General features: G+C 49.6%; 1 protein-coding gene across 1 annotated transcript in view; it reads left to right on the top strand.

The window, feature by feature from the left end:
- The first annotated feature begins 7,050 nt into the window (after window positions 1–7,050).
- zfpl1 (zinc finger protein-like 1) overlaps window positions 7,051–25,004 on the top strand; it is a 32,451-nt gene continuing 14,497 nt past the window's right edge. Inside the window, exons 1-4 of the mRNA XM_073031375.1 lie at window positions 7,051–7,245; window positions 10,036–10,147; window positions 20,551–20,744; window positions 24,349–24,415. Of these exons, the coding sequence (XP_072887476.1) occupies window positions 7,144–7,245; window positions 10,036–10,147; window positions 20,551–20,744; window positions 24,349–24,415 (475 nt within the window). The 5' untranslated portion in view covers window positions 7,051–7,143. The remainder of the gene's footprint in view (window positions 7,246–10,035; window positions 10,148–20,550; window positions 20,745–24,348; window positions 24,416–25,004) is intronic.

The following is a 25,004-nucleotide window of genomic DNA, read 5'->3' as shown; positions in this document are numbered from 1 at the left end:
CGCCGCCGCTTCTGACTGGCTGCTCGCCGTCCCGCCTTCGCTTCCTATTGGTCAATCCTTCTGTCAAATAGACATATTCCGGTAATTGGGCTCTTCCGTCAGCGTTCCTATTTACGATTGGTCCACGTACACGTCAGTTACCCCTTCAGCCACGGCGACTCCCGAGTGGAGGATAGTCCCACCCATCCCTTTACCTTGGCGTCTATTGGATTGATAGCCTGTCAATTTCCCGGTCACAGGCAAACCGGCCTCGCTATTGGATGGTTTTGCAGAGCTGAGCCCGTCCCCCATCCCGATATGAAAATAGTGCCGTAGCTTCACTGTAAATAACATTAGTTGTTTTTTTTAAAAAAGGTTTATTATCATTGTAATGAATTTTGTTGCTTTTAAGGCAGTGATACAGAACAAAACGTAAAAAAAAGTTCTAAATATGTCTGTTTTGCTCAAAAACGTTCTCAGTAAATCACAGGGAAAGGCTGAATAGGTTAGGACATTATTGCCCAGCGTGTGGGAGATTTGACAGAGGTATGCAAAATTATGAGGGGTATAGAGAGGGTAAATGCAAGCAGGCTTGTTCCACCGAGGTTGGGTGGGACTCCAACCAGAAGTCATGGGTTAAGGGTGAAAGGTGATTTACTTAATCAACAACTTATCAGTGTGGCCAGTGTGTGACTAAATGATTAAAAGGGAGCAGGTGGTGAGATTAATGAATACCCTACCACCGAGGTCCCGTCACTAGGACAGCGAGCTGTGCACTACATGCATTTTGAATGATCTTTTATTAAAACATTAATCTATTTTGTGTTCTGTATGTGATATGTCTTGTGGGCGCACCGTGGTCCGGAGGGATGCTGTTTCGTTTGGTTGTACAGTCAGATAAACTTGAAATTGAACAATCTCCCTCGTTATGATCTTCCACTTTATCGCCTGCCAGCACTGCACTTTCTCTGTGGTTGTTCCACTTTATTCTGCATTCTGTTACCGTTCCCCATCAACACACTGTGCAAAGATTTGATCTGTATGAACGGTACAGTATCAGAGTCAGATTTAATATCACCTGTACATGTTGTGAAATTTCTTGTCTTTATAGCACCAATACAATGAAAAAAAGTGAACTGCAGAATATATATATATATATATAGTCAAATAAGTAGTGCAGAAATAGAAATAAAAAAAAGTAGTGAGGTAGAGTTCATGGGTTCATTGTCCATTCAGAAATCGGATGGCAGAGGGGAGGAAGCTGTTCCTGAATCGTTGAGTGTGTGTCTTCAGGCTCCTGTACCTCCTCCCTGATGGCAGAGGGGAAGAAGCTGTTCCTGAATCGCTGAGTGTGTGTCTTCAGGCTCCTGTACCTCCTCCCTGATGGCAGAGGGGAAGAAGCTGTTCCTGAATCGCTGAGTGTGTGTCTTCAGGCTCCTGTACCTCCTCCCTGATGGCAGAGGGGAAGAAGCTGTTCCTGAATCGTTGAGTGTGTGTCTCCAGGCTCCTGTACCTCCTCCCTGATGGCAGAGGGGAAGAAGCTGTTCTGAATCGTTGAGTGTGTGTCTTCAGGCTCCTGTACCTCCTCCCTGATGGCAGAGGGGAAGAAGCTGTTCCTGAATCGTTGAGTGTGTGTCTTCAGGCTCCTGTACCTCCTCCCTGATGGCAGAGGGGAAGAAGCTGTTCCTGAATCGTTGAGTGTGTGTCTTCAGGCTCCTGTACCTCCTCCCTGATGGCAGAGGGGAAGAAGCTGTTCCTGAATCGTTGAGTGTGTGTCTTCAGGCTCCTGTACCTCCTCCCTGATGGCAGAGGGGAAGAAGCTGTTCCTGAATCACTGAGTGTGTGTCTTCAGGCTCCTGTACCTCCTCCCTGATGGTAGAGGGGAAGAAGCTGTTCCTGAATCGCTGAGTGTGTGTATTCAGGCTCCTGTACCTCCTCCCTGATGGCAGAGGGGAAGAAGCTGTTCCTGAATCGCTGAGTGTGTGTCTTCAGGCTCCTGTACCTCCTCCCTGATGGCAGAGGGGAAGAAGCTGTTCCTGAATCATTGAGTGTGTGTCTTCAGGCTCCTGTACCTCCTCCCTGATGGCAGAGGGGAAGAAGCTGTTCCTGAATCGCTGAGTGTGTGTCTTCAGGCTCCTGTACCTCCTCCCTGATGGCAGAGGGGAAGAAGCTGTTCCTGAATCGTTGAGTGTGTGTCTCCAGGCTCCTGTACCTCCTCCCTGATGGCAGAGGGGAAGAAGCTGTTCCTGAATCGCTGAGTGTGTGTCTTCAGGCTCCTGTACCTCCTCCCTGATGGCAGAGGGGAAGAAGCTGTTCCTGAATCGCTGAGTGTGTGTCTTCAGGCTCCTGTACCTCCTGCCTGATAGTAGCAATGAGGACAAGGCATGCAACACACACAAAACGCTGAAGGAGATCGGCAGGACAGGGCATGATCTGGATGCTGAGGGTCCTTCATTGGAGACAAGCTTTTCACTGTATAGGAGCAGAATTAGGCCATTTGGCCCATTGAATCTGCTCTGCCATTTCATCACGGCTGACCCAATTTTCCTCTCAGCCCCAATCTCCTGCCTTCTCCCCGTATCCCTTCATGCACTGACCAGTCAAGAATCGATCAACCTCTGCCTTAATTATACATAAAGACTTGGCCTCCACAGCTGCCTGTGGCAAAGAATTCCACACATTCACCACCCTCTAGCTAAAGAAATTCATCATCATCTCCATCCCTCTATTCTGAGGCTGTGCCCTCTGGTCCTAGACTCCCCCACTATAGGAAACACCCTCTCCACATTCACTCTATCTGTGTCCTCTGGTCCTAGACTCCCCCACTATAGGAAACATCCTCTCCACATCCACTCTGTCTGTGTCCTCTGGTCCTAGACTCCCCCACTATAGGAAACATCCTCTCCACATCCACTCTGTCTGTGTCCTCTGGTCCTAGACTCCCCCACTATAGGAAACATCCTCTCCACATCCACTCTGTCTGTGTCCTCTGGTCCTAGACTCCCCCACTATAGGAAACATCCTCTCCACATCCACTCTGTCTGTGTCCTCTGGTCCTAGACTCCCCCACTATAGGAAACATCCTCTCCACATCCACTCTGTCTGTGTCCTCTGGTCCTAGACTCCCCCACTATAGGAAACATCCTCTCTACATCCACTCTATCTGTGTCCTCTGGTCCTAGACTCTCCCACTATAGGAAACATCCTCCCCATATCCACTCTATCTGTGTCCTCTGGTCCTAGACTCCCCCACTATAGGAAACATCCTCTCCACATCCACTCTATCTGTGTCCTCTGGTCCTAGACTCCCCCACCACAGGAAACATCCTCTCCACATCCACTCTATCTGTGTCCTCTGGTCCTAGACTCCCCCAGTACAGGAAACATCCTCTCCACATCCACTCTATCTGTGTCCTCTGGTCCGAGACTCCCCCACTATAGGAAACATCCTCTCCACATCCACTCTATCTGTGTCCTCTGGTCCTAGACTCCCCCACTACAGGAAACATCCTCTCCACATCCACTCTATCTGTGTCCTCTGGTCCTAGACTCCCCCACTATAGGACACATCCTCTCCACATCCACTCTATCTGTGTCCTCTGGTCCTAGACTCCCCCCTATAGGAAACATCCTCCCCATATCCACTCTATCTGTGTCCTCTGATCCTAGACTCCCCCACTATAGGAAACATCCTCTCCACATCCACTCTGTCTGTGTCCTCTGGTCCTAGACTCCCCCACTATAGGAAACATCCTCTGCACATCCACTCGATCTGTGTCCTCTGGTCCTAGACTCCCCCACTATAGGAAACATCCTCTGCACATCCACTCTATCTGTGTCCTCTGGTCCTAGACTCCCCCACTATAGGAAACATCCTCTCCACATCCACTCTATCTGTGTCCTCAGGCCTCGGACTCCCCCACGATAGGACACATCCTCTCCACATCCACTCTATCTGTGTCCTCTGGTCCTAGACTCCCCCCTATAGGAAACATCCTCCCCATATCCACTCTATCTGTGTCCTCTGATCCTAGACTCCCCCACTATAGGAAACATCCTCTCCACATCCACTCTGTCTGTGTCCTCTGGTCCTAGACTCCCCCACTATAGGAAACATCCTCTGCACATCCACTCGATCTGTGTCCTCTGGTCCTAGACTCCCCCACTATAGGAAACATCCTCTGCACATCCACTCTATCTGTGTCCTCTGGTCCTAGACTCCCCCACTATAGGAAACATCCTCTCCACATCCACTCTATTTGTGTCCTCAGGCCTCGGACTCCCCCACGATAGGACACATCCTCTCCACATCCACTCTATCTGTGTCCTCTGGTCCTAGACTCCCCCACTATAGGAAACATCCTCTCCACATCCACTCTGTCTGTGTCCTCTGGTCCTAGACTCCCCCACTATAGGAAACATCCTCTCCACATCCACTCTATCTGTGTCCTCAGGCCTCGGACTCCCCCACGATAGGACACATCCTCTCCACATCCACTCTATCTGTGTCCTCTGGTCCTAGACTCCCCCACTATAGGAAACATCCTCTCGACATCCACTCTGTCTGTGTCCTCTGGTCCTAGACTCCCCCACTACAGGAAACATCCTCTCCACATCCACTCTATCTGTGTCCTCTGGTCCTAGACTCCCCCACTATAGCAAACATCCTCCCCATATCCACTCTGTCTGTGTCCTCTGGTCCTAGACTCCCCCACTACAGGAAACATCCTCTCCACATCCACTCTATCTGTGTCCTCTGGTCCTAGACTCCCCCACAATAGGAAACATCCTCTCCACATCCACTCTATCTGTGTCCTCTGGTCCTAGACTCCCCCACTATAGGAAACATCCTCTCCACATCCACTCTATCTGTGTCCTCTGGTCCTAGACTCCCCCACTATAGGAAACATCCTCTCCACATCCACTCTATCTGTGTCCTCTGGTCCTAGACTCCCCCACTATAGGAAACATCCTCTCCACATCCACTCTATCTGTGTCCTCTGGTCCTAGACTCCCCCACTACAGGAAACATCCTCTCCACATCCACTCTATCAAGGTCTTTCCACGTTCAATAGGTTTCAATGATGTCCCGCCTCATACACCTGAATTCCAGAGGCCCAGAACAATCACACTTCATATGATAATCCTTTTAATCCTGGAATCACTTCTGTGAACCTCCTTTGAACCCTCTCCAGTGTCTGCACATCCTTTCTAAGATAAGGGGCCCAAAACTGCTCTCAATACTCCAAGTGAGGCCTCACCAGTGCTTTATAAAGTCTCAACATTACATCCTTGCTTTTATATTTTAGTCCTCTTGAAATGAATGCTAACATCGCATTTGCCTTCCTCACCACTGATTTGACCTGCAAGTTAACCTTTGGGGAATCCTGCACGAGGACTCCCAATCCCTTTGCAGCTCAGATTTTTGAATTCGCTCTCCATTTGGGCACTTCGGTACACAACTATAAACCAATAATCCAAATGAAACAATGTACAGGGAGGAGGTCAAACACCTACAGAGCTGGTGCAGTGACAACAACTTGATGCTTAATGTCACCAAAACCAAGGAGGTGATCGTCGATTTCAGACGGTCTCAGCCTGAGCACACACCCCTCAGCATCAGCGGCTCCACAGTGGAGAGAGTGGAAAACATCAAGTTCCTCGGGGTGCAGATCTCGGACAATCTCACCTGGTCCAGGAACACCACTGGGACTGTGAAACGAGCCCAGCAGAGATTGCACTTTCTGCGGAAGCTTAAACAAGCATCACTCCCCACTAACATCTTAACTACATTCTACAGAGGCGTTGTTGAGAGTGTGCTGACCTTTTGCATCACAACCTGGTACTCCAGCTGCAGTGCTGCCGACAAAAAAGCCTTGCAGAGGGGAGCAGAGAAGGTTATTGGGGTCTCCCTACCTTCTGTCCAAGACCTCTGTCAGAGTCGATTCCTCCAGAAGACACTGTACATCATTAAAGACCCCTCACACCCTCTCCATGAACTGTTTGTTCTTCTGCCATCAGGTAAACGTTACAGGAGCATCAAAACTAAAACCACAAGGCTACTAAACAGCTTCCTCCCACAGGCTGCTAAATAGCTGCTCTACCCGACTCTGCTTTGGACACTTTTAACTTGCACTGGACACTTATAACTTGATTTTAACTTACATGTGGCTGTTGTGTTTTACTATTTATTGTTGCGTTTGTTATGTTATGATTGCACTTGCTCCTGGGAAACGCTGTCTCATTCTGTCCTGCAGAGCTGATGTATGGTTGGAATGACAATAAAGTTTTTGAATCTTGAATCTTGAACCTGCACAAGTCACCGAAACAGCGCTATGTCTATTCGTGGGCTTCGGCCCTCTCTTCCCCCCCATTCCTGATGAAGGGTCTCGGCCCGAAACGTTGGCTACTCTTTTTTCAGGGATCCTGCCTGACCTGCTGAGTTCTTCCAGCGTTGTGTACGTATTTGCTGTTCGTGGGATCTTGCTTTGCACAGAGAGCCCCGGCAGACATGACCGTTGAGCAGGGAGTTTCCCCCACCCGATCCCTCTGGACATGTAAGTCTGTTTTCAGCTCCATCTTGCGGCTATTGCACAGGATGGAAATAAACTGCAGAGAGTTGTGCTCCACCATGGGCTCTGCCCTCCAGGACACCTTGAAGGAGCGATGCCTCAAAAACGTAGCGTCCATTATCACGGACCTCCATCACCCAGGACCTGCCCTGTTCTCATTGATGCTATCAACGATTCAGGAACAGCCTCTGCCATCCGATTTCTGAATGGACATTGAACCCATGAACACCCCTCACTCCATTTTTTCTTTTGTTATTCTCTTTTTGCGTATATGTTTCTTATTGCAACTTATAGTTTATATTCTCTATTGTAATGTACGGCTGCCTCAAAACAACAGATTTCACGACATACGTCCGTTTTTATGTAAATAAAACCTGATCTGATTCTGTTGTGGTGGAGGGCAGAAGCCTAGGAACTAAAATGCCTCGGTCACTTTGCTTCCCGTGGGCAGGGCGGGAGGGAAGGGGACGGCGGCTGGACCTGAACGTCATCAGTTTGCGCCGACACCCGGAAGAGACGTGGCAGCAGCGGCGGCGGTGGCGGCAGTAACAGTGGGAGGGAGAGGCAGCGGTGGACGGGCCGAGTGGACGCCATGGGGCTCTGTAAGTGCCCGAAGCGCCGCGTCACCAACCTCTTCTGCTTCGAACACCGCGTCAACGTGTGCGAGCACTGCCTCATCTCCAAGCACAGCAAGGTGGGCGGCGCGACGGGGACCCGGTGGGAGGGATCCGGGGGCCCAGAGTGGGAGTGATTCTCTTCAACATCCCAGTGTGGGAGAGATCCCAGCGGTTCAGCTCCCCAGTGTGTGAGGGATACAGTGACCCGTGACCCAGTGTGGGAGAGATCCCAGCGGTTCAGCTCCCCAGTGTGTGAGGGATACAGTGACCCGTGACCCAGTGTGGGAGAGATCCCAGCGGTTCAGCTCCCCAGTGTGTGAGGGATACAGTGACCCGTGACCCAGTGTGGGAGAGATCCCAGCGCTTCAACATCCCAGTGTGGGAGAGATACAGTGACCCAGTGTGGGGGAGATCCCAGCGCTTCAACATCCCAGTGTGTGAGGGATACAGTGACCCGTGACCCAGTGTGGGAGAGATCCCAGCGCTTCAACATCCCAGTGTGTGAGGGATACAGTGACCCGTGACCCAGTGTGGGAGAGATCCCAGCGGTTCAGCTCCCCAGTGTGTGAGGGATACAGTGACCCATGACCCAGTGTGGGAGAGATCCCAGCGGTTCAGCTCCCCAGTGTGTGAGGGATACAGTGACCGGTGACCCAGTGTGGGAGAGATCCCAGCGGTTCAGCTCCCCAGTGTGTGAGGGATACAGTGACCCGTGACCCAGTGTGGGAGAGATCCCAGTAGTGATCCAGTGTCGCGGAGATCCGGAGACTCAGTGTGTTAGGAGACCGACTGCAGTCCAGTTCGTGATTTCACCAGTGATCCAGTGAGTTAGAGGTCACGTTAGTGATTGGGAGGTGATCCAATGAATTGGGGAACCAGCCAGTGATCCAGTGTCAAGGGTTAGTTAGGTGACCTTGGCAGTGATCTGTAAGTTAGGGGACCCACTGGTGGTCCAGTTCGTGAGGGATCTGGTGTACGTAATGCTGGGAATTTGGCCCGAGTTATAAGGAAAGGTTGAATAGGTTAAGAATTTATTCCCTGGAGTGTAGGAGAATGAGAGAAGTGGTATATAAAATTATGAGAGGTATAGGTAGGGTAAATGCAAGAGGGCTTTTTCCACTGAGGTTGGGTGGGACATCAACCCGAGGTCATGGTTTGAGGGTAAAAGCTGAAAAGTTTAAGGGGAACATGAAGGGAAACTTCTTCACCCAGAGGGTGGTGAGAGTGTGGAATGAGCTGCCAGCACCAGTGGTGCATGTGAGCGCGATTTCAATGTTAATGCAAAGTTTGGGTGGGTACATGGATGGCAGGGGTACAGAGGGCTGTGGTCCCCGTGCGGGTCGATGGAAGTAGGAGGTTTAAATGGTTCGGCATAGACTGGATGGGCCCACAGGCCTGTTTCTGAGCTGTACTTCTGTACGACTCTGTATTTGGAATCAGGCCAGTGGGTCAGGGATTAGCCATCCAGAGTGTGAGGTGTCTGACGGGGATTGTTTAGACCACCGAGTCAGTACCAGGAGTCCAGCCCATAACTGAGTCCATTGTTATGTCGTAACAGTAACAGTACTGTTCATCCTGTGAAGGGCAAAAAGTCTTTCAGCTGGAGATTTATGAAGACTTGAGAGACTGAGTTATGGAGAGAGATTGGGCAGGCTGGGGCTTTATTCCCTGGAGTTTGTGGATTGAGGGGTGACCTTATAGAGGTGTTTAGAACCATGAGGGACACATAGGGTGTAGGAGACTGAGGGGTGACCTTATAGAGGTGTGTAGAACTATGAGGGACACAGATAGGGTGTAGGAGACTGAGGGGTGACCTTATAGAGGTGTGTAGAACTATGAGGGACACAGATAAGGTGTAGGAGACTGAGGGGTGACCATATAGAGGTGTGTAGAACTATGAGGGACACAGACAGGGTGTAGGAGACTGAGGGGTGACCTTATAGAGGTGTGTAGATCCATGAGGGACACAGATAGGGTGTAGGAGACTGAGGGGTGACCTTATAGAGGTGTGTAGAATCATGAGGGACACAGATAAGGTGTAGGAGACTGAGGGGTGACCATATAGAGGTGTGTAGAACTATGAGGGACACAGATAGGGTGTAGGAGACTGAGGGGTGACTTTATAGAGGTGTGTAGAACCATGAGGGACACAGATAGGGTGTAGGAGACTGAGGGGTGACATTATAGAGGTGTGTAGAATCATTAGGGACACAGATAGGGTGTAGGAGACTGAAGGGTGACCTTATAGAGGTGTGTAGAACCATGAGGGACACAGATAGGGTGAATGTGAGCAGTCTTTTCACCAGGGTCTGGGAATCAGGAACCAGAGGGCACGGTTTAAGGTGAGAGGGGAGATACTTAACAGGGATCTGAGGGACAACTTCTGCACCCAGAAGGTGGTCAGTATATGGAACGAGCTGCCAGAGGAAGTGGTTGAGGCAGGTACATTCAGAACATTCAAAGGACACGTGGATAGGAAAGGTTTAGAACACAGACCCTTTACTTAATGTTATTGATCCCTAAAAAAGGTTGAGAATCCTTGATTTAGAGGGATAAGGTTCAAGCATACAGTACTGTGCAAAAGTGTGAGGCACCCTAGCTCTCAATATGTGCATAACTAAGACTTCTGAACAGGACTGCAGGCCAGTGGAACTTTGTCGGCATGGATGAGATGGGCTGAAGGGCCTGTTTTAATGCTGGGTGTCTCTGTGAAACTATGTTGGGATGCTCGCATGGAATGAACCTAGGAAGGGATCGGAAGGATCCCCGAGGCCCGACTCCGTGGCGGTCAGGCGCACGCCGTTGTTGGTGGGAGGGTTGTGCCGGGGATCTGCGGCATTTAACCTGTCTGCCTCCCCCCGCGACAGTGCATCGTTCAGTCGTACCTCCAGTGGCTCCAGGACAGCGACTACAGCCCCAGCTGCCGTCTCTGCAGTGCGCCGCTCGCCGATGATGACACGGTCCGGCTGGTCTGTTACGGTGAGCGCTGCTTTCCTCTGCTCAGCTCTCTCTTTTGCACCGCCTCTCGGGTGCTGAGGCAAGTAGCAAAGGTGACAGGATAACGGCCAGTCCAAACTGCACAGGGAATCATTGCAAGTTTCGAGTTTGTTTAATGCCATTTCCAGTACGTACGCAAGTGTAAAGGAGAACAAAATAATTGAAGGAGGAGTATATACATGAGGAGTAAACATCTTTACGTTATGTCTCCGTCTAAATGTGCAAAGTCCAATTTATAGTAATTTATAGTAAATATTACGTATAACAGGATTGTCAATATAACATAGAAATACAGTTGTGTCCGTGTCGTGGTTACTTGAAATGACCAGGAGACGCAGACAATTCTTCGAGAAGTTTAAACCTTTATTTGCAAACAAAGGCTGAGGCAATCAATGAACTTGTCACCGAAAGCCCACCGAGCTCCGGTGTACAGCATTCTTTATAGTAATTTCTTATCTCAGTTACATTTCGGTTTCATCAGCATACCCAATCAATTTTTAGTTGCATATCATCTATTCATTAACTAATCAATCGCTCTTGCCTAGCTCTCGGTGCGCCACCAGTATTTCTTTCCAGTTCGCATTGGGGCCCTATTCCTGGCCAAGATTGTTTCTCAGTCAGCCTCCCTTAACCTCCCTCACATTACATCTTCTGCTCGTACCATCCTGTCCGCCACCGTTATCTCTTAATAAACAAAGGCTGAGTGTAATACATGGAGTACATTTCAGTTAATTAGTGCTGCTAGCTAAACAGGTGTTCTTTAATTGCCACAGTATGTAGCAAAGAGAGTACAAAGTATCTAGTTAAAACAATACATAGCAAAATGTGTCTAGTAAACTAATACATAGTAATATTCAGTACATAGGAGTGATTACATAGTGTCGTAAATAGCTAGTTCATAGTGGTTATATTTCAGGTATATATAGTGTTATGTCAGGTATATTTCTCAATAACAGCAGGAGTTAAGCAGTCTGATGGCCTGGTCGAAGAAGCTGTCCCGGAGCCTGTTGGTCCTGGCTTTTATGCTGTAGTACTGTTTCCCCGGCTGGTAGCAGCTGGAACAGTTTGTGGTTGGGGTGACTCAGGTCCCCAGTGATCCTTTGGGCTCTTTTTACACACCTGTCTTTGTAAGTGTCCTGAATAGTGGGAAGTTCACATCTACAGATGCGCTGGGCTGTCCACACCACTCTCTGCAGAGTCCTGCAATTGAGGGAAGTACAGTTCCCATACCAGGCAGTGATGCAGCCAGTCAGGATGCTCTCAATTATGTCCCTATAGTAAGTTGGGGGCCCATACCAAACTTCCTCAATTGTCTGAGGAGAAAGAGGCGCTGTTGTGCCTTTTTCACCACACAGCCGGTGTGTACAGATCATGTGAGATCCTCGGTGATGTTTATGCCGAGGAACTTAAAGCTGTTCACCCTCTCAACCCCAGATCCATTGATGTCAATAGGGGTTAGCCTGTCTCCATTCCTCCTGTCGTCCACAACCAGCTCCTTTGTCTTTGCGACATTGAGGGAGAGGTTGTTTTCTTGACACCACTGTGTCAGAGAGATGACTTCTTTCCTGTAGGCTGCCTCGTTATTATTTGAGATTAGGCCAATCAGTGTAGTGTCGTCAATTTCATTAGCAGATGTGGAGTAACAGTTACCAAATTTTTATTCCGCATCCGATGCAGCACCAAAAAACACAGTAAGATAAAGAACACAATAATAAAAGAACACAATAAATATGAATACATCAGGTAGCTTGTAAGACCATGAGACATAGGAGCATAATTTGGCCCATCGAGTCTGCTCTCATGGCTGATTCATTCTCCCTCTCAGTCCCAATCTCCTGCCTTCTCCCCCATATCCCTTCTGCCTTAAAAAGAAACATAAAGATCTGGCCTCCACAGCTGCCTGTGGCAAAGAATTCCATAGATTCACCACTCTTTGACAACAAAGGTTCCTCCTCATCTCTGTTCTAAATGGACGTCTCTCTATTCTGACGCTGTCCCTTCTGGTCCTACACTCCCCCACCACAGGAAACATCCTCTCCACATCCACTCTATCCGTGTCCTCTGGTCCTAGACTCCCCCACTACAGGAAACATCCTCTCCACATCCACTCTATCTGTGTCCTCTGGTCCTAGACTCCCCCACTATAGGAAACATCCTCTCCACATCCACTCTATCTGTGTCCTCTGGTCCTAGACGCCCCCACTATAGGAAACATCCTCTCCACATCTACTCTATCCGTGTCCTCTGGTCCTAGACTCCCCCACTACAGGAAACATCCTCTCCACATCCACTCTATCTGTGTCCTCTGGTCCTAGACTCCCCCACTATAGGAAACATCCTCTCCACATCCACTCTATCTGTGTCCTCTGGTCCTAGACGCCCCCACTATAGGAAACATCATCTCCACATCCACTCTATCTGTGCCCTCTGGTCCTAGACTCCCCCACTACAGGAAACATCCTCTCCACATCCACTCTATCCGTGTCCTCTGGTCCTAGACTCCCCCACTACAGGAAACATCCTCTCCACATCCACTCTATCTGTGTCCTCTGGTCCTAGACTCCCCCACTATAGGAAACATCTTCTCCACATCCACTCTATCTGTGTCCTCTGGTCCTAGACTCCCCCACTATAGGAAACATCCTCTCCACATCCACTCTATCCGTGTCCTCTGGTCCTAGACTCCCCCACTATAGGAAACATCCTCTCCACATCCACTCTATCCGTGTCCTCTGGTCCTAGACTCCCCCACTATAGGAAACATCCTCTCCACATCCACTCTATCTGTGTCCTCTGGTCCTAGACTCCCCCACTATAGGAAACATCCTCTCCACATCCACTCTATCTGTGTCCTCTGGTCCTAGACTCCCCCACTATAGGAAACATCCTCTCCACATCCACTCTATCTGTGTCCTCTGGTCCTAGACTCCCCCACTATAGGAAACATCCTCTCCACATCCACTCTATCCGTGTCCTCTGGTCCTAGACTCCCCCACTATAGGAAACATCCCCTCCACATCCACTCTGTCACAGCTTTTCAATATTCGTTGGGTTTCAGTAAGGCCACCCTTCGTTCTGAATTCTCATGAGCGGCATCCCAGAGCCATCAAATGCTCTTCGTATGAAAAGCCATTTTGGTCACAGACTGATTGCACGCCCCTAAAGTGATGCTTACCACAGGACTGCCATACATTAGGTGCCATAGTATTTCATAGACGAAGTATTCTGGCATCTCTCCCTTCCCTTCTTGTTCTGAGGAAGGGTCTCAGCCCTAAACGTCGACTGTAGCTGCTGCAGTGTTCTGTGTGTGTTGTGATGATAAAGCGGTGGTGGTTGGGGGTGTGTGGAGAGGCGGGTGAGGTGTTGAAGAGAGGGCCTCCGGTGGTCAGGCTGTTGCATCCTCGCTGTCTACACGGGCCTGGGCAGGATGATACGGAGAATGAGCTGTTGCTCCCAATCGCCATGCAGCGGGTGAGCCCAGAGGAACAGCACAGACCGGTACAGTTCAGCACCCGTGGTGCCACAGGAGTACCCGGTTAGCGCAGGGCTGCCTTAGGGACTCCAGCTCCGGATTTTTCCCTCGGGGTTCACTCCCGAAGCCTTCCCCGTGGGTAGGTACAGCCGCAAGGCAGTGGAGGCTTGAGATCGGAGTTTTACTTCGCCCAGAGGAGCTGCCAACCACGGCGACCAGCCCCATCTGCCCGAAGCGACTGGCTTTAAAGAGACAGTAACCCGCCTTTGCCCCTTCTGTCAGTAGAAACAGTTCCGCTGGGTTTAGTAGCTAAGCCACACGTGAAGGCCGGAAGCTGGACCTGGTTGTCAGGGACTGTTTGAGGCGCACGTCATTGGGAGCGTTTAATAGGTAGTGGGAGCTTCTCCCCCTTACCACCACTGGCCATAACAACCCTGAGGAACCTTGCTGCTTGGGGAAAGTAACTGATTTTGAGTCTGCTGGTCCTGGTGTGGATGCTACGTCAAACCATCCATGTGCAAACGTCTCTTGAGTGCTGCCAACAGGTTGGGTTTCAACAGGCTGGCAAACTCTGTGCATCTAGATCGTCTGGAAAGCTTTTGACACGTTGGCCTTCATATTCAAAGTACTGAGCACAGGAGATGGGATGCTGAGGTTGTATAAGACGTCGGTGAGGCCTAATTTGGAGTATTGTGTGCAGTTTTGGTCACCGACCTACAGGAAAGATGTAAATAAGGTTGAAAGAGCACAGAGAAAATTTACAAGGATGTTGTTGGGTCTGGAGATGCCTTGTGCAGGAAGGCACAGAGTCGACTGTACTTCCTAAGAAGGTTGGCGTCATTCAATGTCTGTAGTGAGATGCTGAAGATGTTCTATAGGTCAGTTGTGGAGAGCGCCCTCTTCTTTGTGGTGGCGTGTTGGGGAGGAAGCATTAAGAAGAGGGCCGCCTCACATCTTAATAAGCTGGTAAGGAAGGCGGGCTCTGTCGTGGGCAAAGTACTGGAGAGTTTAACATCGGTAGCTGAGCGAAGGGCGCTGAGTCGGCTACGGTCAATTATGGATAACTCTGAACATCCTCTACATAGCACCATCCAGAGACAGAGAAGCAGTTTCAGCGACAGGTTACTATCGATGCAATGCTCCTCAGACAGGATGAAGAGGTCAATACTCCCCAATGCCATTAGGCTTTACAATTCTACCGCCAGGACTTAAGAACTTTTTAAAAGCTATTATTAATGCTTTTTGAGATAGTGTTTTAGATGCATATCATATTTTTTACTGAGTTAAGTATTGTATGTAATTAGTTTTGCTACAACAAGTGTATGGGACATTGGGAAAAAAAGTTGAATTTCCCCATGGGGATGAATAAAGTATCTATCTATCTATCTATCTATCTGGAGGACCCGAGTTACAAGGAAAGATTGAATAGGTTAGGACTTTATTCCTTAGAACGTAGAAGATTGAGGGGAGATTTGATAGAGGTATGCAAAATTCTGAGTGGTATATTTAGGGTAAATGCAAGCAGGCTTTTTCCACTGAGGTTGGGTGGGACGACAACCAGAAGTCATGGGTTAATGGTGAAAGGTGAAAAGTTTAAGGGGAATGTGAGGGAAAACTTCTTCACTCGGAGGGGGGTGAGAGTGTGGGACGGGCTGACAGCGCAAGTGGTGCACGCGAGCTCGATTCCAAGGTTGAAGCGAAGTTTGGGTGGGTACATGGATGGGAGGGGGACGGAGGGCTGTGGTCCCGGCACTGCTCAGTGGGAGGAGGCAGTTTAAATGGTTCAGCAGGGACTAGATGGGCCAAAGCGCCTGTTTCTGTGCCGTACTTTTCTATGCTCTAACTCTGACCTCTGGCGCTGTCTGAGTGGAGTTTGCACGCTCTCCCAGTGACTAGCGGTTTCCCAGCTTGGCCCCATGTTGACCTGCATTCCTATAGGGTAGAATCTGGAGAGATCTGATAGGAAATGGAATATGATCGGCATGGGTGCTCAGGGGCTAGCACAGCCTGAGTGGGCCAGAAGGCCAGTTCCTGACTGGTGTGGGAGGTCGGCAGCCCCTTGCGGCAGAGGGAGTTGGGAGAAGTTTCAGAGGTTGATCCCTGTGACGAAGGGACTCGTGCCTGGGGAAACTGATCAATCAAAGAGAGATGATCTGACTGAAAAAAGGTCGAAGTAAGCTGCAGAGAGTTGTAAACTCGGTCAGCTCCATCATAGGCACCAGTCTCCGTAGTATCCAGGACATCTTCAAGGAGCGATGCCTCAAAAAGGCAGTGTCCATCATTAAGGACCCCCATCACCCAGGACATGCCCTCTTCTCATTGCTACCATCAGGGAGGAGGTACAGGAGCCTGAAGACACACACTCAACGATTCAGGAACAGCTTCTTCCCCTCTGCCATCAGGGAGAAGGTGCAGGAGCCTGAAGACACACACTCAGCGATTCAGGAACAGCTTCTTCCCCTCTGCCATCAGGGAGGAGGTACAGGAGCCTGAAGGCACACACTCAGCGATTCAGGAACAGCTTCTTCCCCTCTGGCATCAGGGAGGAGGTGCAGGAGCCTGAAGACACACACTCAACGATTCAGGAACAGCTTCTTCCCCTCTGCCATCAGGGAGGAGGTACAGGAGCCTGAAGACACACACTCAGCGATTCAGGAACAGCTTCTTCCCCTCTGCCATCAGGGAGGAGGTGCAGGAGCCTGAAGACACACACTCAACGATTCAGGAACAGCTTCTTCCCCTCTGCCATCAGGGAGGAGGTGCAGGAGCCTGAAGACACACACTCAACGATTCAGGAACAGCTTCTTCCCCTCTGCCATCTGATTTCTGAATAGACATTGAACCCGTGAACACTACCTCACTTTTTTTATTTCTAATTTTGCACTACTTATTTAATTTAACTATTAAATATATTCATATACTTACTGTAATTCACTGTTTTTTTCCCTATTATAATGTTTTGCATTGTACTGCTGCCACAAATACAACGGATTTCACAAAAAATGCTGGTGATTGTCAGAGGGAGATGCCACACAGGGTGGTTAAGAAGGCCTGTGGCGTGCTGGTACTCGGGGGAATCGAGTTGCAAAACAACAATATTCAAAGTAGGTGGAGCGTATTCTGTCTGGAGATCTGTGACCAGGGATCCGTCATCCATGGTGTTCCATACGGATCGGTTCTAGGCCCCCTCCTCTTCCTGATTTTTCTAAATGACTTGGATAAGGAAGGGGAAGAGTGGGTTGGTAAGTTTGCAGATGACATGAAGGTTGGAGGCGCTGTGGACGGTGCAGAGGGTTGTAGGTTACAACGGGACATTGACAGGATGCAGAACTGGGCTGAGGGGTGGCAGATGCAGTTCAATCCGGAAAAGTGGGAAGCGATTCCCTTTGGAAACTCGAACTGGAGGGTAGAGTACAGGGTTAATGACAGGATTCTCAGCAGTGTGGAGGGACAGTGATACCTCAGGATCCAAGTCCACAGAGCCCTCAAAGTTGCCGCACGTTGATAGGGTGGTTAGGGTGGTGTTGGCTGAGTAGGCCTTCATCATTCAGGGGATTGAGTTCAAGAGCCGTGAGGTAATGTTACAGCTCCATAAAACCCTGGTTAAACCACACTTAGAGTATTGTGTTCAGTTCCTTATAGGAAGGATGTGGAAGCTTTAGAGACGGTGCAGAGGAGATTCACCAGGATGCTGCCCAGATTAGACAACGTGCCTTACAAGGAAAGGTTGAGTGAGTGAGGGCTTTTTCTCTTTGGAGCGAAGGAGGGTGAACAGTGACTTGATAGAGGTTAACAAGGTAAGAGGCATAGATTGAGTGGACAGCCAGAGACTCGTTCCCAGGGTGGAAATGGCTACTATGAGGGGTCATTTTTAAGGTGATTGGGGAAAAGTATAGGGGGAGATGTCGGAGGTAGGTTTTTTACACAGAGTGGTGGGTGTGTGGAACACCCTACCAGAGGTGGTGGTGGAAGCAGATACACCAGGGGCATTTAAGAGACTCTTAGATAGGCACATGGATTGTAGAAAAATGGAGGGTCATATGGGAGGAAGGGTTAGATGGATCTTGGAGTAGATTAAAAGGTTTTTTGTACATTTTTGTGGGCCGACTACTGTGTGATTCTGAGTGGAATTGATACCTGAACGTGTCCAGTGAGGCGCAGACGAGAACTCTCGATATATTAAAAGAAAAGATAAACGTTTATTAAAACGGGACAGGCACCACAAATATGGACGCGCACACAGTGGCCACTTTATTAGGTACACCCGTACACCAGCTCGTCGATGCAAATATCTAATCAGCCAATCACGTGGCAGCAACTCCCTGCATAAAAGCATGCAGACATGGTCAAGAGGTTCAGTTGTTGTTCAGACCAAACGTCAGAATGGGGGAGAAAATGTGATCTAAGTGACTTTGACCGTGGAATGATTGTTGGTGCCAGATGGGGTGGTTTGAGTATCTCAGAAACTGCTGATCTCCTGGGATTTTCACACACAACAGTCTCTGGAGTTTACAGAGAATGGTGTGAAAAACACCCAGTGAGCGGCTGTTCTGTGGGCGAAAATGCCTCGTTAATGAGAGAGGTCGGAGGAGAACGGCCAGACTGGTTCAAGCTGACAGGAAGGTGACAGTATCTTCAATAACAACAGTGGTGTGCAGAAGAGCATCTCTGACCTTGGAGTTCAACAGCAGAAGACCAGGAACACACAGTTTTTTGGGTTCAGGAGATCATGATGGAGGTTGGAGGGACTCAGTCTGAAATGGCGACTGTTTGCTCCTTTGCACAGATGCTGCCTGGCCAGCCGAGTTCCCCTGGCAGTCTGTGCGTGCGGTTGCTGAGTGTTGAGGGTTGCCATTTCAGACAAATTTCTACTCCCTGACGGTACTAACTCTTTGGAATTCACTTTCACATCTCCCATCCATCATGAAGGTCCCTCACCACCTGGGACACGGCCTCTTCTCATTGCTACCATCAGGGAGGAGGTACAGGAGCCTGAAGATTCACACTCAGCGATTCAGGAACAGCTTCTTCCCCTCTGCTGTCCGATTTCTGAACGGTACATGAGCCCAAGAACGCTATCTCACCATTCTTTGCTCACTTTTTGGCGCTACTGCATTGATTTTGAATATATACTTCTTGCAATTTACAGTTTTGCATTGTACAAACTTCTCTACAGATAGTCGAGGAGCGGAGAGCGAGTTTGTACGTCTGGCGGGAGCAGAGGATGTTGGGAATGGAGAGGGTGGAGGGCCGCGGGAGGGGTGTGGGACAGATGGTAGAGGAGTACTGGGGATAGTGGGTGGAAGTGGTACAGGTGCAGATACACCCAGCCCTGAGACACCAGGCAAGGTCATTTAATTCCAAACAATCGGTTTATTGATCAGTACAGAATGTCTCTCTGGCACTTCCCTCTCCCCAACCATGATTCCCCTCTCTCTGCCCCCTTCCCACTCTCAGTCCACAATAGAGACCCAGATCAGAATCAGGTTTATCATCACTCACACGTCATGAAATTTGTTTTCTCTTTGTGGCAGCAGTACAGTGCGATACATAATAATACAAAAAATGTTGGTCTTGCATAAAGTTGGAGAATTTTTGGAAAGGTGCTTTTAAAACCTTATCAAAAGTGCTGGATCTGGATTGACAACCAAACTTATTTACAGCTCTTTTTGGGATTATTCCATCAGAAGCAGGATATATTCCTGCTTCCGCTCAGCGCGATGATAGCCTTTTCAACCTTATTGGCTAGGAAAGCCATTTTACTTAAATGGAAAGACCCTAACCCTCCTACCGCCTTTTACGGGCTTTCCTCTACCATGTCCTGTTTGTCTAGAGAAAATAAGAAGTCGGACATTGGATGCATCCTTTAAATTTGAAGAAATCTGGCGACCTTTTATTCAATATTTTCTAATGAACTGATTTTTGTACTGATTCTCTTCCAGCTATTTTTTCAGAACCATGGGTTTGTTCAGACAGTGTCTCTTCCTTTGGGTTCTCTCTCAGGATGGACAGCCCAGTCCTTTTTTTCCTGTTTAGAATACTGTGTTTTTCTCTTTTCTTCTATATAAAATTTCTAATAGACCTTCCTTTCTTCATAAATTGATAAGAGGAGAATTATACATTCTATATCAAATTTATACTTTGTAGATTAACACTGTGTGGTGCTGATATTGTTTGTTTTACCTTCTGTATGTACTGCAGTTGACAGATAGTCTCCTCTATGTATACACACTTTTTTAATCAATACAACGGTTGAAAAAAGAAATAATAGTAAAAATGTGAATTACAGTAAGCATACTTGTATTAAATACTTAAATAACTAGTGCAAAAATAGAAATGAAAAAGTAGTGAGGTAGTGTTCATGGGTTCGATGTCCATTTAGGAATCAGATGGCGGAGGGGAAGAAGCTGTTCCTGAATCGTTGTGTGTGTGTCTTCAGGCTCCTGTACCTCCTCCCTGATGGTAGCAATGAGAAGATGGCATGTCCTGGGTGATGGGGGTCCTTATAGTTGGATACTGCCTTTCTGAGGCATCGCTCCTTGAAGATGTCCTGGATACTATGGAGGCTGGTGCCCATGATGGAGCTGACAGAGTTTACAACTCTCTGCGGTTTATTTCAATCCTGTACAGTAGCCCCTACCCACCCCCAACAGACCAGACAGTGATGCAGCCAGTTAAAATGCTCTCCGTAGTTCATCTGTAGAAATTTCTCTCTCTCTCTCTCTCTCTCACAAACACACACACACACTCTCACACACACACACACACACACACACACTCTCTCACACACACACACACACACACTCTCTCACACAAACACACACACACACACACACACACACACACACACACACACACACACAACACACACACACGTAACTGTATTGTGTCCTTTCTCTTCGTTGCCCCTCAGACCTCTTCCACTGGTCGTGTCTGAACAATCTGGCGTCACGTTTACCAAGGAACACAGCGCCGGCGGGGTACCAGTGCCCGAGCTGCAGTGGCCCCATCTTCCCCCCGGACAACATGGTCAGTCCGGTGGCCAGTGTGCTGAAGGAGAGGCTCGCCACCGTCAACTGGGCCAGGGCCGGCCTCGGCCTCCCGCTGGTGAGGAAGGGTTGTGATCGCTGGGGGTGGGGTCGCGGGTGCCAGAGTGGCCATGGCTGTCAGGAACGACTGGGTCGGGAGAGAGGGGAGGTCTGAGGTGCCTGAATCGTGTGTGTGTGTGTGTGTGAGACCTTAAGGCATAGGAGCTGAATTAGGCCATTCAGCCCATTGATTCTGCTCTGCTATTCCATCATGAGTCACTCTTTCATGCCTTCTCTCTTTGGAGGTGGAGGGGTGTGTGTGAGTGGTGTTTCCGATAGTGAAGGACCAGAGGGCACAGCCTCAGAATAGAGGGACATCCATTTAGAACGGAGATGAGGAGGAATTTCTTTAGCCACAGGGTGGTGAATCGGTGAAATTCGTTGCCATGGGTGACTGAGGAGACCGAGTCATTGGGTATATTTAAACAGAGAACAATGATTCTTGTTTAGTCAGGGCGTCAAAGGTTACGGGGAGAAGGCAGGAGAACGGTTGAGAGGGATGATAAATCAGCCATGATGGAATAGTAGAGCAGAATCATAGAACCATAGAACAGTACAGGCCCTTCAGCCCTCCATGTTGTGCCGACCCATATAATCCTTTTAAAAAAAAGTACTAAACCCACACTACCCCATAACCCTCCATTTTTCTTTCATCCATGTGCCTGTCCAAGAGGCTCTTAAATACACCTAATGTTTTAGCCTCCACCACCAGCGCTGGCAAGTCATTCCAGGCACTCGCAACCCTCTGTGTAAAAAAAACTTACCCCTGATGTCTCCCCTAAACTTCCCTCCCTTAATTTTGTTCCTATGCCCTCTGGTGTTGGCTGATGGGCTGAATGGCCTAATTCTGCTCCTGTGTGTCTCATTGTCTCATAGCTGTGCACGGCTGTATCTGTGAGTGTGTGCGCACGGGTTTCTGTGAGTGTGTGTGCACGGCTGTATCTGCGAGTGTGTGCGCACGGGTTTCTGTGAGTGTGTGTGCACGGCTGTATCTGCGAGTGTGTGTGCACGGCTGTATCTGAGTGTGTGTGCACGGCTGTATCTATGAGTGTGTGTGCACGGCTGTATCTGCGAGTGTGTGTGCACGGCTGTATCTGCGAGTGTGTGTGCACGGCTGTATCTGCGAGTGTGTGTGCACAGGTTTCTGTGAGTGTGTGCGCACGGCTGTATCTGAGTGTGTGTGCACGGGTTTCTGCGAGTGTGTGTGCACGGGTTTCTGTGAGTGTGAGCCTGCACTGTTGGTGGTGGGGGACGCAGGGGAGTTCGCGGTGCCAGTGTGGAGAGGGGGTTCGCCCCGAGTTTGTGGGTGCGGCAGGTCCGCGAGGCGAGCCTCGAGCTGCGCTTGGACGGACTCCGCCTGCTCTCACTCGGAGGTGGAGGGGATTTCTCACCCGGGCAGCTGCTCTACCGAGTTCTCAAATAGCCGTTCAGCGAGATTGGCCATAAAGTGACTTACCTCTCAGAACGCGCGCACACAGACATACCCAATGCACACGCGCGAACACGGAGACGCCCAGACGTGCAGAGAAAGACGCAGGCTCACGCGTATAGAGAGACACAGGCTGATACCCACCTTTCCCCTCCTACTCCACACACAATCCAAGGGGGCAGGAGGATTTCGGGAGGGCTGAGTTGAGGTGGAAGTTTTAGGTTAGCTCAGAATCAGAATCAGGTTTAATATCTCCGGCACATATCGCGAGATTTGTTGTCTTTACCGCAGCAGTACAATGCAATACATCATTATAGAGAGTAAAGCTGTGAATTACAGTAAGTTTATATATTAAATAGTTAAATTAAATAAGTAGTGCAAAAATAGAAATAAAAAAGTAGTGAGGTAGTGTTCATGGGTTCAGTGTCCGTTCAGAAATTGGATGGCAGAGGGGAAGAAGCTGTTCCTGAATTGCTGAGTGTGTGTCTTCAGGCTCCTGTACCTTCTCCCTGATGGTAACAGGGAGAAGAGGGCATCACCTAGGGCTCTTTAATGATGGACGCTGCCTTTCTGAGGCATCGCTCCTTGAAGATGTCCTGGATACTACGGAGTCTGGTGCCCGTGATGGAGCTGACTGGGTTTACAACTCTGTGGTTTATTTCGATCCTATGCAGTAGCCCCCACCCCCATACTAGACGGTGATGCAGCCTGTCAGAATGCTCTCCACAATACATTTGTGGAAATTTTCGAGTATTTTTGGTGACATATCAAATCTTATATATTAAATGTATAAGATGATGAGAGCCATTGATCGTGTGGATAGCTAGAGGCTTTTTCCCAGGGCTGAAAAGGCTAAAATGAGGGGGCAAAGTTTTAAGGTGCTTGGAAGTAGGTACTGAGGGGATGTCAGAGGTAACTTTTTTCACATAGAGAGCGGTGGAGATGTGTGGAATGCAACATCAGCGAAGGTGGTGGAGGCAGGTACGATAGGGTCTTTTAAGAGACTCTTGGATAGGTACATGGAGCTTAGAAAAATAGAGGGCTCTGCGGTCGGGAAATTCTACGCGGTTTCTAGAGTAGGTTACATGGTCGGCACAGCGTTGTGGGCCGAAGGGCCTGTAATGTGCTGTAGATTTTCTGTTTTCTTTTCTCAAATTCCTAATGAAATATAGCCACTGTCGTGCCTTCTTTGTGTCTGCATCAATACGTTGGGACCAGGTTAGATCCTCAGAGATCTTGACACCCAGGAACTTGAAATTGCTCCCTTTCTCCACTTCTGATCCCTCTATGAGGACTGGTGTGTGTTCCCTTTCTGAAATCCACAATCAGCTCTTTAGTCTTACTGACGTTGAGTGCAGGGTTGTTGCTGCGACACCACTCAACCAGCTGGTTTATCTTGCTCCTGTACGCCCTCTCGTCTCCATCTGAAACACTGACAATAGTTGGGTCATCAGCAAATTTATAGATGGCATTTGAGCTGGGCCTAGCCACACAGTCGTGGGTGTAGCGAGAGGAGAGCAGTGGGCCAAGCACACGTCCTTGAGGTAGGTTTGGCTGAACAGCCTGTCTGTGGCCTCAAACTCACAGACTCGGGGAGGCCAGGCGGGTGTGTGCTTCAACTCACACCCGGTGTGTGACACCCCCACACTCCCCACCACGTGAGTAACACGCAGGTAATGCTGCAGGAACTCAGCAGGTCCGGCAACTTGAACAGTTGAGGCCCTTCGTCTGGAGTGGAGAGGAAGGGGAGGGGGGCAAGAGCCAGGATAAATAAGCAGGAAGATGATCGATGAAGCCAGGTGGGGGGAATTGGGCATGAAGTAAGAAGCTAGAAGGTGATAGGTAGAAGACCTGAAGGGCTGAAGAAGGAGGAATCTGATAGGAGAGGAGAGTGGACCATGAGAAAAGGAAGGAGGTGATAGGTAGGTGAGGGAAAGAGGCCGGAGTGGAGAAATGAGGAAGAGGGGGAGGGGGAAATACTGGAAGTTTGAGAGATTGATGCTGATGCCAACAAGTTGGAGGCTACCCAGACAGAACGTGTTGCTCTTCCAACCTGAGTGAGGCCTCGTCATGGCAGGAGGAGGCCATGGACCCTGTGAACAGGGTCATGAACCGGCCCTCATGCCTCAAACTCACGGTGCCCCATTTTGTGTCTCTTTCCCCCCCCCACCCACCACCTTGCCCCTCCCTGCAGGTGGAAGAGGAGGAGACGTCACGGGAACAGGGGTCGCTTGACGCCACTGACTGGTCCAGTTTCTCTGGTGAGTACAGGGGCAGGGGAGGGGGAGAGGGAGTTGGGGTGTGGGGGGGGTGCGGGGTGGGCAGAGGGCTGTTCTGTCACAGTGCTCATTTGGGGGGGTGGTGGTGGGATGTTCCTGTTTGTCTGCCCCTCTGCACCACCCTGGCATCTCACCCCTCCCTCCAATGCCCTGTCTGCTCTTCCCCCACCCCTTCAACTACCCCCTCTCTCCCCCTCCTTTTTCCCCGTCTCTCCCCCCCTTTCCCATGTCGCTTCCCTTCCCCTCCCCTGTCCCCATCCCGTCCCTCCCCCTCCCTTCCCTGTCCCTCCCCTGTCCCTCCCCTCTACCTTCCTACTCTCCACATCTACCTCTCCCCAACTCCCCGATCTTCCCCACCCATTCCCTCTCCATCCCGTTACCTCCCACACCTCTCATTCTATAAGACCGTAAGATTCGGAGCAGAATTAGGCCATTTGGCCCATCGAGTCTGCTCCGCCAGTTCATCATGGCTGATCCTCTCAGCCCCAATCTCCTGCCTTCTCCCTGCGTCCCTTCATGCCCTGACTAATCAAGAATCTATCAACTTCTTCTTTAAATATACCCAATGACT

Source organism: Hemitrygon akajei, chromosome 28, assembly GCF_048418815.1.
Source record: "Hemitrygon akajei chromosome 28, sHemAka1.3, whole genome shotgun sequence".
Taxonomy (NCBI): domain Eukaryota; kingdom Metazoa; phylum Chordata; class Chondrichthyes; order Myliobatiformes; family Dasyatidae; genus Hemitrygon; species Hemitrygon akajei.
The sequence above is the reverse complement of the archived record's forward strand: the minus strand, read 5'-3'. Positions and strand labels throughout refer to the sequence as shown.